Source organism: Hordeum vulgare, chromosome 7H (genome assembly GCF_904849725.1).
Source record: "Hordeum vulgare subsp. vulgare chromosome 7H, MorexV3_pseudomolecules_assembly, whole genome shotgun sequence".
NCBI lineage: Eukaryota > Viridiplantae > Streptophyta > Magnoliopsida > Poales > Poaceae > Hordeum > Hordeum vulgare.
Genome location: NC_058524.1, coordinates 2925788 through 2939441, shown reverse-complemented (window position 1 = coordinate 2939441; position 13654 = coordinate 2925788). Strand labels below are relative to the sequence as shown.

General features: G+C 46.1%; 2 protein-coding genes across 2 annotated transcripts; one reads left to right on the top strand and one right to left on the bottom strand.

Annotated features, from left to right (window-relative positions):
* Positions 1 to 546: 546 nt before the first annotated feature.
* Positions 547 to 4503, top strand: LOC123409721. The gene is made up of 4 exons (XM_045102581.1): positions 547 to 1231; positions 2329 to 2909; positions 3108 to 3302; positions 3402 to 4503. The coding sequence occupies exons 1-4, from the start codon at positions 661 to 663 to the stop codon at positions 4254 to 4256; spliced, it is 2202 nt and encodes a 733-aa protein (XP_044958516.1). The 5' UTR covers positions 547 to 660; the 3' UTR covers positions 4257 to 4503.
* Positions 4504 to 6581: 2078 nt separating this feature from the next.
* Positions 6582 to 8394, bottom strand: LOC123408733 (E3 ubiquitin-protein ligase WAV3-like). Its single transcript, XM_045101784.1, has one exon. It carries the CDS (start codon positions 8317 to 8319, stop codon positions 6742 to 6744), a length of 1578 nt encoding a protein of 525 aa, XP_044957719.1. The 5' UTR covers positions 8320 to 8394; the 3' UTR covers positions 6582 to 6741.
* Positions 8395 to 13654: the final 5260 nt, after the last annotated feature.

Sequence of the window (13654 nt, the reverse complement as noted above, 5' to 3'; positions counted from 1 at the left end):
GTGGTTAACTACTCTCACTATGAGCTCTTGGGACATCCCGTACGAGTGCGGCGGAGGGCTGAAAGGGTGGCCCGTTTTATTGCCTCTTGTCATGCCATTCGGCGTCCCGAAGTGCATGTTGATCTTTAGAATGATCTCATCAAGGAATGGTGGGCATGGAATAGCCGACAAAGAGCATCATGATTTGTGTATTTGATGTTGTATTATTGAACTATTTGTTGTATTTAAACTATAAACTATTTGTTTGAGTTGTAAAAAACTATTTGTTTGAGTTGTAACAAAATTGAATTATTTATGTTGATTTATTTTGTTTGTGTTTGATTTTTTTTTCATAATTTTGAGTGTATATATTGTTTTAGCGATAGCGCGCTGCATTTTACAGCGTCTGCTGAAGTTAGAGATGCGCGCTGCATTTTACAGCACCTGCTGGAGCTAGCGATGACCACTGCGTTAAAATAGACGAAGAACGCGCCACAAACTTAATTTTAATGCGGGGCGGGTTGGGCTGTTGTTGAAGATGCTCTTATGTGTGATAAGAGTTGGTAGTCAAGTCCTTTCACATATATAGAGGAGTACTACTCTGTCACTCTGTCTATAAATGTGGCGTCGCAGTTCTTGATCTGACAAAGACAATTTTAGAAGAAGAAGAAGAAGAAGATAATGGGGGAGAGTCGCGGCAGCATCGCCTTCTTCACGACGTACCGCCCAGCGGTGCCACTGGACATCTTCTCGTGTCCCGCCACTCCCTCACCGGACGACGAGCTGTCGCTCACCGACGGCGTCTCTTACAACCAGAACGGCCGTCCCATCCCAGCGGCGGCGCTCAAGGAGCTCCTCACCTTCCTCGGGAAAAAGAACCCCGGGCTCGCCGCGGAGTGCGGCGCCACGCCGGACGACGCCGGGAAGGGCCGGGTCGCCGGCCTCCTCTTCGTCTCCGAGAGAGACAACGGCCTCGAGACGCTGCACGTGGCCCTGCGCTGCACGGCCTCTGGGGCCGGCGGTGGCAAGGCGGCGGTGAAGGTGCTCCGCCTCGCCGACGTGTACGGCGCCGACGCCTTCGGCGGTGTGCGCATGGAGGACAGCGGCTGCGTTGCCGGCGGCTTCGACGGCGTCGGCCACTCCCTGGTCTACGTCTCCACCAAGGAGCCCGCCAAGAAGCGCCGTGCGCCGTGGACCGTCGTGTACAAGACCAGCCTCGCCGACGGCAAGACCGAGCGCCTCACTCCACCAGGTAACTTTAATTTTATTGGAACATCACCTCCTCTGTAGGAGCCGTACTTAGCTAGCAACTCGAATTAAGGTGCCTAAGTAATTATTTGAAAGTAAACATTTTATGTTTGTGTAAACCATGTCAGTCTGGTTTTAGCAGTTGAGCTACATGGGTGCTACAATTAGGTACTACTTCCTTCATCATACCTAAATAATTATATTTGAAAAAAACTGGACTAATCTTTCTCAGCTACAATTATTTAGGTATAAAGGGAGTGGATATCATACAGGATATGTGATGCCTGTGCCAAATAATCTGATTAATTGTGCCTGCAACTTTTCAAAGACAAGCTGTAATGGCATTTTTTCTCTCCTCCAAGATAAGTATTTTTAGATTTTTCACTAGGAAAGTACATACGCAACAAAATGAGTAAATCTATACTCTGAAATATGTCTATATATATATATACATCTGTACGTAATTTTCTAGTAAAATCTTTAAAAAAAATTATATTTAAGAACGGAAGGAGTATATTGTAGGAAAATTATATATAGCTAGTTACTTAATTTTTTATATATTTAAAAACAGAAGTAGTAAATTAGTCCATCCGTTCCTAAATATAAGTCTTTTAAGCGATTTCACTAGTGGACTACATACGGAGCGAAATGAGTGAATCTACACTCTAAAGTATGTCTATATACATCCGTATGTAGTTCTTTAGTGGAATCTCTAAAAAGACTTATATTATGAAATGGAGGGAGTACTAATCTAAAACTACGTGCATACCTTATAAGCCGAGACGGAAAAAGTACTACTAGTACATGATATATAATGCCAAACAATCTCATTAATTGCACCCACAATTTATTTGCATAAGACAAAATGTTATGGCAATTTCTTTATAGAAACGAAGAATTCTGTACTCTGCTGGTCTCTGCCCCATTATAGTACATAAAACTTATCGGAATCAATAAGTCCAGAACGTGCGTACTGGAAATTGATTGTAGGAGCCTCCAGGTCAAGGAAAATATGTAGAATTCGATATTGACTTTTAATTGTTATCAAGTCATGGTGCCATGTACATATGTAATGAAATGTCAGATGAATTATTGCTGCAGGTCAGTATGATCTGAGCCCCGCGGTATCACCGTCCGGGAAGATGGTGGCAGTGGCCAACTTCCGATGGAACCAGTGGACCGGCGAGATTGAGCACCTGAAGACTGACATTGTAGTCATGAACGTGGACAGGCGGGCGCAGGGTGGGCTGCGGCGCAAGATCCTCATCAGGGACGGTGGCTGGCCGACGTGGGGCAGCGACAACATCATCTTCTTCCACCGAGGAGTCGACAAAATGCTCCCCTCAGGTATGGTTCAAACAGATTGGGGCGTGTTCCGGTATGACATCACCACCAAGGAAACCATCCGGGTGACACCGCTGGGGTTCGACGCGGTAACTCCGGCGGCTGTCAACGAAACCACGGTGGTCGTGGCCACCATCCGGCAGAAGTCTGAGAAAACAGGCGCGCACCGAGAAGTGGCGGAGTATCGCCATATCGAGATATTTGATGTCACCGCACCTTACAAGCCAGTGCAAATAACCATCAAAAGCAGGCCAGAAGTTGATCACTACAACCCTTTCATTCTTCACGGTGGCAACTGCGTTGGTTACCACCGCTGTAGAACCGACAATCTACTTGAGGTATGCCACCTAAAATAGTGATTGATTTAGTTGAAACGTTGTGAAATTTGTTACAGTATATGTGGATTGCACTAGCCCTTTTCATGAACTTTTGGTTGCGTTGGCTAGTGCATGAAGCTTAACATTACTAAAAAAAACCTGGTAAAATTTATACTAAAAACTTGCTCAATGTTGATATACTATGTGACTTGAATGTAGAACAATGGAAATGATGGTGTCCAAAGAAACTTCCACAAGCTGCAATCCCCACCGTCGCACGCGGGCGTGGGTCTCTTTAGGGTATCCGGTGTGTTCCCAACCACCTCCAAGGATGGCTCCAAACTCGCATTCGTCGATAATAACTTCAAAGCCGTGTGGCTCGCAGACAGCCATGGTATACGCCGTGTATACGAGGTGATACTCCAGATTTGCTTGGTCTGAATTTATACACATACACTTGTCAATTAATCCTGGATCGGTAATAAGATTAATCGATGTTGTTGATGTTTTTAGATGAGGGGTACCAACAGCATCTTCTCAACATCATGGAACAAAAACCAAGACAGGGACACATTGTACGTGTGTATAGGCCCATCCTTCTCGGCCGGCAAACCGCTCGAGATCTACGCCATCTCCAACGTGTCTGGGCCGCGCGGTGGTCGAAAGGTGGAGCGCCTCACGGATGGGCATTTCAACAACGCCTTCCCGTCTAGCAACCATGACGGGACCAAGTTCGTGTTCCGGTCGACGAGAGACGGAGGGGCGGAGCTGCACAAGAACCTCTACATCATGGAGGACGCGGAGGTCGGGGAGTTCAGCGAAGGCACGGTGAGACGACTGACCAATGGGCCGTGGACCGACACCCATTGTAGCTGGTCTCCAAAGAACGACTGGATCGTCTTCTCCTCCTCCCGTGACAAGGCGGCCGGCGCGCCAAAGAGGGACATCCTAGACCCGGGCTCCTTCGCCGTGTTCATGGTCATGGCGAGTGATCCTACGGTGGTGGTGCGGGTGATGAAGAGCTCAGATAGTGTCGCCGGGCACGTCACCCACCCGATGTTCAGCCCGGACATGAGAAGCATCGTCGTCGCAGCCGACCTCGCCGCTGTCTCCACGGAGCCCATCTCGATGCCGCAGTTCTTGCACTCTGTCAGGCCCTACGGCGACATCTTCTCCGTCGACCTTCGTGACACGGACGACATGAGCAAGAACAAGGACATCAAGGAGTTCCACCGCATCACGCACAGTCGGTACGAGTATGCCACACCAGAATGGACAAGGTTTGCCACCGACGACCCACATGCACAGTGGAAGGGCATGCTCGTCGACAATGGCAGCCTCGCTTTTGGGGCGGCATGCCCGCGGTAAACGTTCCACACTTTGACGGACAAACAAGAGAGCTGCTGGCACGACCACATGTCACCATCCAATGCAACTAGTCTAGGCGCGCTTCCATATTGTTTTTTAGTATATCCATTGTCGACCTAAAACATTTTGCTTCCAACCATATTTGTTTTTCATAGTTTGCTTCCATGAGTATTTTGACTATTGAGACTTCTTTTAGTATATTCTTTGTAATAATATTGGTCGAGAATATAATTATTTCAGCAAATAACTTATGCTTCAATACAGGATTTGATTTGTGTCGATGTGAAAGTTTTTCTTTTCCGGGGAGTACGCAACTTGAGCAAGTTTCTAAGAAAGATTATATCACAGCGACCTGAGCAAGTTTACTAAGAAAGATTATATCAAAGCGACTTGATCAAGTTTTCTAAGTCCAAAGCAATAACCATGTAGATAAACATATAACCCCATTTGATGCAAAATTTGAACTGACTGGGAAAATATGTGAGCGGATTCAAACATAAAAATACGATCGATTGTAAGAATACTATTTCAGTTTCCCAATCAGTATGAGCGTATGAACCAGCTATTTTTTCTACCATTTTAACTCACAATTGTATGAGACACTTTTTCCCATAGCTAGTTTTCAAACCAAAGGTAATATTTTTCTAGAAACAAATATGGAGAGAAAGAAAAATAAATAAGAGTGACGTCCATATTACAACCTCAAACTACCACCAAAGTCTAAAAGACAACTCTAAGCTACAAAACCTTCTACCGTCTACTTTACAACCCTTGACTCTTGAAACCGGACCGGAAACAACCCTTGGGTGGTGTTTGACGATTTTTGACCAGTCAACATCTCAATTAACATGTCACCATATTCCTGAATTTTAATTATGCTAGATTTTTTGAATTCATTGGAAAAATTTTGTTGAAACTTTGCCAGAGTTAATATTGATATAAAGGTAGTTTGGTTTATTGAGATTTTTTTGCATTTTGTCACAAAATATTTTTTCTGGCCAAAATTTGAACCGAAATAGCGCTGTTTTTTTTCTACTTGGGAAAACTTTCCACGATTGAATAAAAGACTAGTGTAGATTATTGGGATTTTACTGACAGCTTCCATTTTTGGGCAAAATTTGAACCGAGATGGCGCTGAATTTGAACTTTGTTTTCTTTTTCATTTGGCAAAACCTGTTAAAAAGTTCCCAAATTGAATGCAGATGTTATATGCACTTTTGAGATTTTATTTGAAACACTCATTTTGGACATGGCAGATGAGTTGGCGCTGACTGGGATGTCGATTGGTCAAAAATCACCTCATTGTTGTTTCTTGTCCGGTTTGAAAGTTGAGGGTTGTAAAGTCTTTCAGGATTATCCTTTCAATTTCGGGGTAGTTCGAGGTTGGAATATGAACTTCTCAAAAATAAATACAATAGATGTTTACGTACCATAGTCTTAACAAAGTATGCTTCAAATATAGAGAATACATGTGTTCATATCTTAAGTTCGACCTGGAGTTCGACGAAGGTATGGTGAGATGGCTGGCCAATGGACCCCGACACGCATTGCACCTCGTTTATGGGTGGTTGGATCTTATATTCGCATCCTCCCACGGCAAGGCAGCCGACATGACGGAGAGGGGCATCCTTGACAAGGGCTCCTTCGCCATTTTCGTGGTCGTGGCATGCCATCCAGGCAGTAGCGGTGTAGGTGATGAAGAGCGTGGATACCATCGTGAGGTACTTGAAGACGTAGCAGGAGCGCCACGTTCTAACCCCAGGGGTGTCGATAGATTTTATTTATTTTACAGCTGATAGCTTGAACATTTGAAATAGATCCGATGCCTTTTTCGGAAAAGAAAACTTGAAGAACAGTTATTTCTTGATTCAAAAGTCGGAGTATCTAAATATCAGTCGACTGAAACTTAACCAACTCCTAGTACCATAATTCCAACAAGTGCTAAGTACTCCCTCCGGTCCTTTTTAGTCTGCATATTAGCTTTGTCCAAAGTCAAACTATCTCTACTTTGACCAAATTTATAGAAACATGTATCAACATTCACAATGCCAAATTAATATTGTTAGATTCATTACGAAAGGTAGTTTCATGATATGTACATTTGGTATTATAGATGTTGATATTTTTTAATATATATTTGATTAAACTTTGTAAAGTTTGGCTTGACCCAAATCTAATATGTGAAGTAAAAACGACTGGAGGGAGTAAATGGAAAGAGTGAGATTAATTAAACAATATCCATGGAATTCACAATAATGATTTTAAACATTATCCATGGAATTCACAAAAAGATTTAAACATTATCCATGGAATTCACAACAATAATTTTAAACATTATCCGGGCAATGTGATGTCCCTTTATTCATTTCAACACACGAAGAAGTAGCAAATTAAGCGCCAGGTAAATTGATGCAGTAGTAAATTGAGTGATGAAACAAACGTAGTAGTCGTAGTAGCAAACGGAGTGATGCGATATCATAATGGCTTATTTGGTGGGCGGGGCGACGAGCTTCTCAATCTCCTGCAGCGCCTGGATGGCGGCCCTGATGTAGAATGCGATGGGCGCCGAGATGGCCGCGAGCGGGTTGGCGGCCATCTCCTCCTTGGCGTCCTCGTCCGCCGACGGCAGCGGCGCAGTGGGGTCCTCCTCGAACTTCTTGGCCTGCTCCAGGTACGTGTCCATGCGCGGCGTGGCGAACAGCCGGACGGCGTCCATGTCGCCGCCCCTGGCCGCGTACCGCTGCCGGCCGTGCGACGTCTCTGATGCCAGCGCGTACGGCCGGCCCTCCGCCTCGTACAGCTCCTGCGTCTCCATCAGGTCCAGCAGCTGCTGCAGCTCCGCCCGGAGCATGCCCACCAGCTTCTCGCCGTCGTTCAGCACGACGTCCTCCAGCGCGTTCTGCGCGTCCGACAGCTTGTACCGGGCCTCCTCCAGGTTCCTGCCGTCGGCCATCTTCCTCGCCTCGCCGATCGCGCCGGCGTGCTGCCGACGCGCCATCTCCGCCAGCACAGCCCGCGCCTTGCCGCTGACGGCATCGGGGTCCGTGGGCGGGTTCGGGGTGCGCTTGATGAAGAAGTCCTGCGGGGTCTGCTTCTGGAGGCCGCCCTGCACGGTGTAGCTGTGCTGGGCCTCCGCCAGCTTCGCGTCGTACTCCGCCATTAGCTTGCTATCCCGGAGCGTGAGGTTGACGGCCACCTTGCGGGTCTCGCCGCTGAAGAGGGTGCCGAACTTGATGGTGATGAGGCCGGTGGCGTTGTCTTTGGTGTGCGTGTAGTCCGTGCCGTCTGCCACGTCCATGTCCTTGAGGTCTGGCTCACTCGGATCTTCCGCCTGGGGCGTCAGCGTGAGCTGCACGTCCTGCGCCACGATGGTGAGGAGCCCGCCGAGGAGCTGCGAGAAGGGGGCACTCACGTTCCCGCCGTCCGGCACGGTGCTGAACGTGCCGCCGGTGGACTTCCTGGCGACGTCGCTGAGCAGAGCGTGGTCGGCGTCCTTGCCGAAGCCGAAAGTGTAGACCGCGACACTGCCGGGATCAGCTTGCCTGGCGTCGCCGGCGCTCTGCTGGCCGTCGGACATGAGGAAGACGTTAGGCGTGCGGGCTTTGGTGGTGACGCGGCCGGCGATGACGGCCAGGGCGGTGTCCAAGCCGGCCTTGATGTTGGTCCCGCCGCGGGCGACAAGGCCGTCGATGATGCCCTTGAGTTCGGCCTGGGCGCCCTGGGTGACCGAGAGGAGCGGGCAGTGCCTGGTGGCGGAGTTGGAGAAGGAGACGATGGAGAGGCGATCGACGGGGGTGAGCTTCATGATGACGAAGTGCATCGCCTTCTTCATGCTCTGGAGCTTGTGGCCCTGCATGCTGCCGCTCACGTCCAGCACCGCCACCAGGTCCAGCCCTTCACGGACGGCCGTCGACGAGGTGGCGGTCAGCTCCACAACCGCCGTCACCTCGTCCGCCATCAGGGCCACCGCATCCTTGCTGTACGTCGGTTGATTGATCGTCACCAGGCCCTTGGTGCTACCTACTTTAGAAGCAGGAGGCATCTCATCGTCGTTGAACGCCATGGATTACGAGCTAGCTAGCTAGCAGATAAGGAGGCTGATGTACCTGATGTGTTGTTGGACGCGCGTGCATACCATTCTATATATACATAAAGCAAATGCCATGACCTGATGTGTTGTGAAGCTATTTTCCGAGATTAATTAGTACTCCCAAGTTTCCCCAGCTACAAGTATTTCGGTACAGAGGGAGTATTAGTGTACAATAAATTCCCACCTCATCTTACATATTTCATGGCGCGTGCTATCCATTGGCCGTATGGCACGTGGATTGAAACGGCTGCCTAGAGAGCCATAGGATCACGCGCTCGACAACCATTTGATCTCGATTGCGTTAAGCCACCGTTCGTAGCATGAACCATGTTGCGTTCAGAGGTGTGCAACATGGTCTATGTTGCGCTGGCTTGCAACATGAGCCACGTGGCCTCGAGAATTTTGTAACTTGTGCTTGAGTTGTAGCATTTTAAATCGTTTTAAATCATTGTAGTGTACCCCTATGTTGCAACTGCAACAAACCCCTTTTCTACTGGGTCTGTCCCGATAGAGGAGCAGCTCAGTTATTTTTGCCGAAGTATTCCTTATAGGACTGGACGGTTGGCAGCAGAGCACCGAATAGCGATGGGTGTGGCCGTGAAGCACACTGGTGAGCAGACTCGTGGCATCCTTCCTTAGTCCTTCCACCAACAAGTCGGTGAAGCGGACGACCTTGCAACACGATCTCGCGTCTTGCAACATCTGCACTGCCTTTAACCTCTTAGGAATCGATGGGTGGTGTTGCACGCCTACTCGACTTGCATCAGGGGACGCCGATCAGGAGAGAAAGGGAGAGATGTAACTTCAGCGCTACGTGCTATGCATGAGAGACATGCGTTTTGGGCATGCACAGTGAAGTATCCCCCCCCCCTAATTCCAGCAAATAAGGCGGCTACACATTCCAAAATTAAATTTTATCAATCAAATGTGAGTTATATGTGACCCAAATTATACTTGTTAAATTCCATGGTGTTGTGTGAGTTCTCTACCACATATCTATGAATTCATAGTGATTAGCAAGAAATCGTCCCCTCTCTAACTCACTCTCTCTTTCACTCCCTCACTCACTCACTCACTTATTGATCTTCAATACAATGTTCTCTTCGGAGATCCATACAATGTTATCCATTTTTGTGATGTGTTTGTTGGGATCTAATGAATTGTAGGTTTATGATCAAATTATTCATTTAAAGTAATTGAGTCTTTATGACCGTTGTCGCCCTATACTTGGGCATTTCTCGCTCTATTTTCTAGCCTTCACCCGTACTAAGCGGAAATACCGCTTGTGCATCCAACATCCTAAAACCCAAAGTTGTTCCACATGAGTCCACCATGCATATCTACCTACATACGGTACTACTTTGCCGTTCCAAGTAAATTTTCATGTGTCACCTCTAATCGTTCAAATAAACGTTCTTTTTGTCTGCCCGTACTGCTCTTGGAGCGATGATGCGGTCAATATCTTTCGTGCTAAGTGGGTTATTCTCATGAGGGATGTTTATTCACCTATCATTGCATGAGAGATGCTGGTAATTGAGATGCCTAGTTCTGTAATAAAAAAAATTAATAGGACAAACTCTCCGTGGAAGGTTGATTGTTTGGAGGGCACCCAAGGATTTGGTTAGCCAACGCTTGTGATTGTATGGCCGAGGGGGAGTAAACTTTACCTTTTCGCTTCAGGATGACCGATAATGTGTTTAGCATGTAAGATAGTGAAATCCTTTGTCATAACGTTGACAAGAAAAGCACACCACTCAAAACATATTCACCTCTATTTTAAAAATCTAAGCTCCGGCACCTCTGCAAATCTTCGCTTCACTATGCAGAGGGCCTTTCTATTTACTTATATCATTGAGTCATCACCTTCTCATTAAAGCACCAACTTTGAGAGCGCTATTCTCATTCTTATGAATTGAGTATAGTCAATGTCGAATGCGAGCATGATTGGATCTCTTCTACCCTGAATTACAATCTTTAGTAGATGTTTAAACTTCAGAGGTTCTCTGCATTGATGTTTTGTGCTCTCATAAAGGGCTAGCGAGATACCATGTTACGATATTCTATCATGATTGTTTTGAAAAATTATTGGCGTCTTGTATATCTTATTATTGCTCTCTAGCTGGTTATGTTATTGTTATTAGCAGATATGAGATCTAAATGTTCTCATTCATATGGTTAGTTCACAATCTTTGTTGAAAACTTGAACACTGGTTAAGCTTATATACAACAACGAGAACAAAAGAGTTTGCAAAAGTTTTTCTCACTTTTAGTTTGTCAACTGAATTGCTTGAGGACAAGCAATTTGTTAATATTGGGGGAGTTGATATGTCCCAAATATATCTACTTTTAGAAACACCTTTGTCTTGTTTTTGAATGTAATGTGCATGACTTGAATGAAACTAACATGGACAGACGATATTTTCAGCACAACTACCATGTTGTTGTTTTTGTGCAGAAATAGAAGTTGTTGGATTGGGCTGAAAATTTACGGAGATTATTTCCAGAATACATAAAAAGTATTGGACAAGAGGACTACTAGAGGGGGCCCACCAGGGAGCCATGAGCTCAGGGCGCGCCACCAAGGGCACGCCGTGACCTCGTGGGTCCCATGAGCCTCCGTTAGCCCTAGCTATAACTCCGTAGGCACCGCCTCTCGGAGAAAAAAAAATCAGAGCGAATGTTTCATCATGTTTTGCATGTTGGAGCCGCTGCCATATCCTGTTCTTCATCGAGACGGCTGGTCTAGAGTTCGTTTGAGGCTCTGGAGAGGGGGATTCATCCTCGTCGTCATTACCAACCCTTTTCGTCATGAACAATTCCATGATGCTCACATCTAGGAGTGAGTAATTCCTTCGTAGGCTTGTTGAACGGTGATGAAGTTGGATGATATTTGTCATGTTATCGAGTCGATTTGTTAGAGCTTAATTCCTAGTACCCACTATGTTTTGAGTTTGATGTTGCTACGACTTCGCTATGCTTAGTGCTTGTTTGCACCTATTATGTGTTATGATCCGTAGACCCCAAAGTGACAATAGGTGGGATCCTCTCCGGTGATGACCGTAGTAGTTCATGTATTCACTATGTGTTAATGCTTTGTTTCGGTTCTCTATTAAAAGGAGGCCTTAATATCCCTGAGTTCCCCTTTGGACCTAGCTGCTATGGGAGGGTAGGACAAAAGATGTCATGCAAGTTCATATTGTAAGTATATATGACTATATACGGAATACATGCCTACATTACATTGATGAATTGGAGCTATTGTGTGTCCCTCTAGGTTGTGACTGATGTATGATGAATGTCATCCAACATAAATATTCATCACTCATACAATGCCTATGCTTTTTCTCATATTGATCTTTTCTAAGTTATTATTGCTGCTATTATTACAATCATCACAAACGGCTACTGTTCATGTTCCTGTTGCTGTTGCTACGGATACTCAAACTATCAAAACCATCAAACTACCATGCCACTAAACACTTTGTTCTAGAGATATTATATTTCAAGTGTGGTTGAATTAACAACTCAACTTCTAAGGCTCATAAATATTCTTTGGCTCCCCTTTTGTCGAGTCAACAAATTTGGATCAAATACTATCCTCGAAGACTATCGCAATCCCCTATACTTGTGGATTATCACACAGATCAATGGACATCATCTTGAGCAAGCAACAACGCGACGATGCCGACGCAGGTCGGAATTTGTAACACGGACGATGCGAGTTAGATGAAGTAACCAAACGGGGATGCTGGTCCGCATGACCGACACCATTCGTGGTGCGACGGTGTTGTTTTGGTCGTGATTTTCATTTACGATGTCGCACTGTTGGTCGTCTCGCCGAGGTGAATGTGGTCGTTTTCCGGAAAAGCAGATCAAAAAGATGATGCACGCCTCGGACTCGTCCAGAGTTTGAACGATCGGATCACGCTAAAATTTGAGGGGTTGTTGATACGAGAATTCCCCAACCGATGAACGGTTGGATCTACCAAAGGATGTTTGAGCTGACTGCTCGGATTCTCATCCAAAACTCGTCCAGATCCTTCATCCAAACTCGATGAAATTTTACAGGGTCATTGCAGGCTCAATTCCGCACAATTACAGCAAAACAAACGTCAAAGAAATGCAAGAAGAAGCAATGGCGGCCGAAACAAATCCATTGTACAGAAAATTTTGCACTGTCTCGCGAGAGCAATGTTGATGTTGATCCCCCAAGATCCATGAAGGAATATTTTCATGATCTCGGTTGAGATCGAAGTTGATGTTGATGAACCCGTTCGATTTTGATGATCGAACATGAGGTGTAGTCCTCGACCTAGCCGAGGTGACTTGTTGATTCGGTGACGTAGATGCCGAATGCGAGGGCAAAGATCCGTTCTGGCATGTACATCACACCGGAACCGATCGGAATTATATCATCGTACCGCGGTGACTACACAAAGGGACTTGCATGGGCCGCCAATAACACAGGTAACAGGTATTGGGTAGGGGATCTCGTGCTGATGATCTTGACACGATGGTAACGACAAACAAGAGATACAGTGTTTACGCAAGTTTAGGCCCTTTGAAAGAGGTAAAATCCTATGTCATGCTTGTATTGTGAATGGGATACAGAGTACAGATTGATCTATCTTGAGATCGTATTTGTGTATGAACCTTAATAACATGAGATCATATATTGTCTAGCCTAGCCTTGGTTTTTATATTATACCGGAGGCTTAGGATTTAGAAGAGTACTCATCTTATGGGTCAAGTCTTGTGGTCTTTCTTGTACGAGTATACGTCATGGCTGCTAGAAAATGTCCCGGAATTAAACATGACGGGTGTCCTAGGCCCGGCCCCTGTGGGTGGGAGACGACATGGTAGCTACCATAATACTGACGCCGCCGCTGAATGGGTTCTTTCTCCGATTTTATTTAATTGAAATCATCAAGTTTTACAGCTGCTACAGGGAGCACACACCAGTCACATATCCTACGGCACCTAAGAGCATCTCCAACAGCCGCGCTACGCGCCGCGTTCAAAAAAGACGTTTGCCACGCGAGCTTCGGCAGATTTAGCGCGGGGATAGACGCTGTCTCCAACAGCCGCGCTATAATGCAGCGCGCGCCGCTCCAGCAGTGTCCAAAAATGCAGCGCGCGCACAACATTTTTTACAGTAGATTGCATAAAATAAAAACGATATAAAGTTATTTTACATATATTGCAACTAGATAGGTAGTTCGAAAACATAGATAGATAGTTCGGTGCTAGATAGTTCGAAAACAAAAAAACTAATCCTAGTCGCTCCAGTCATCTGCACCATCATCAT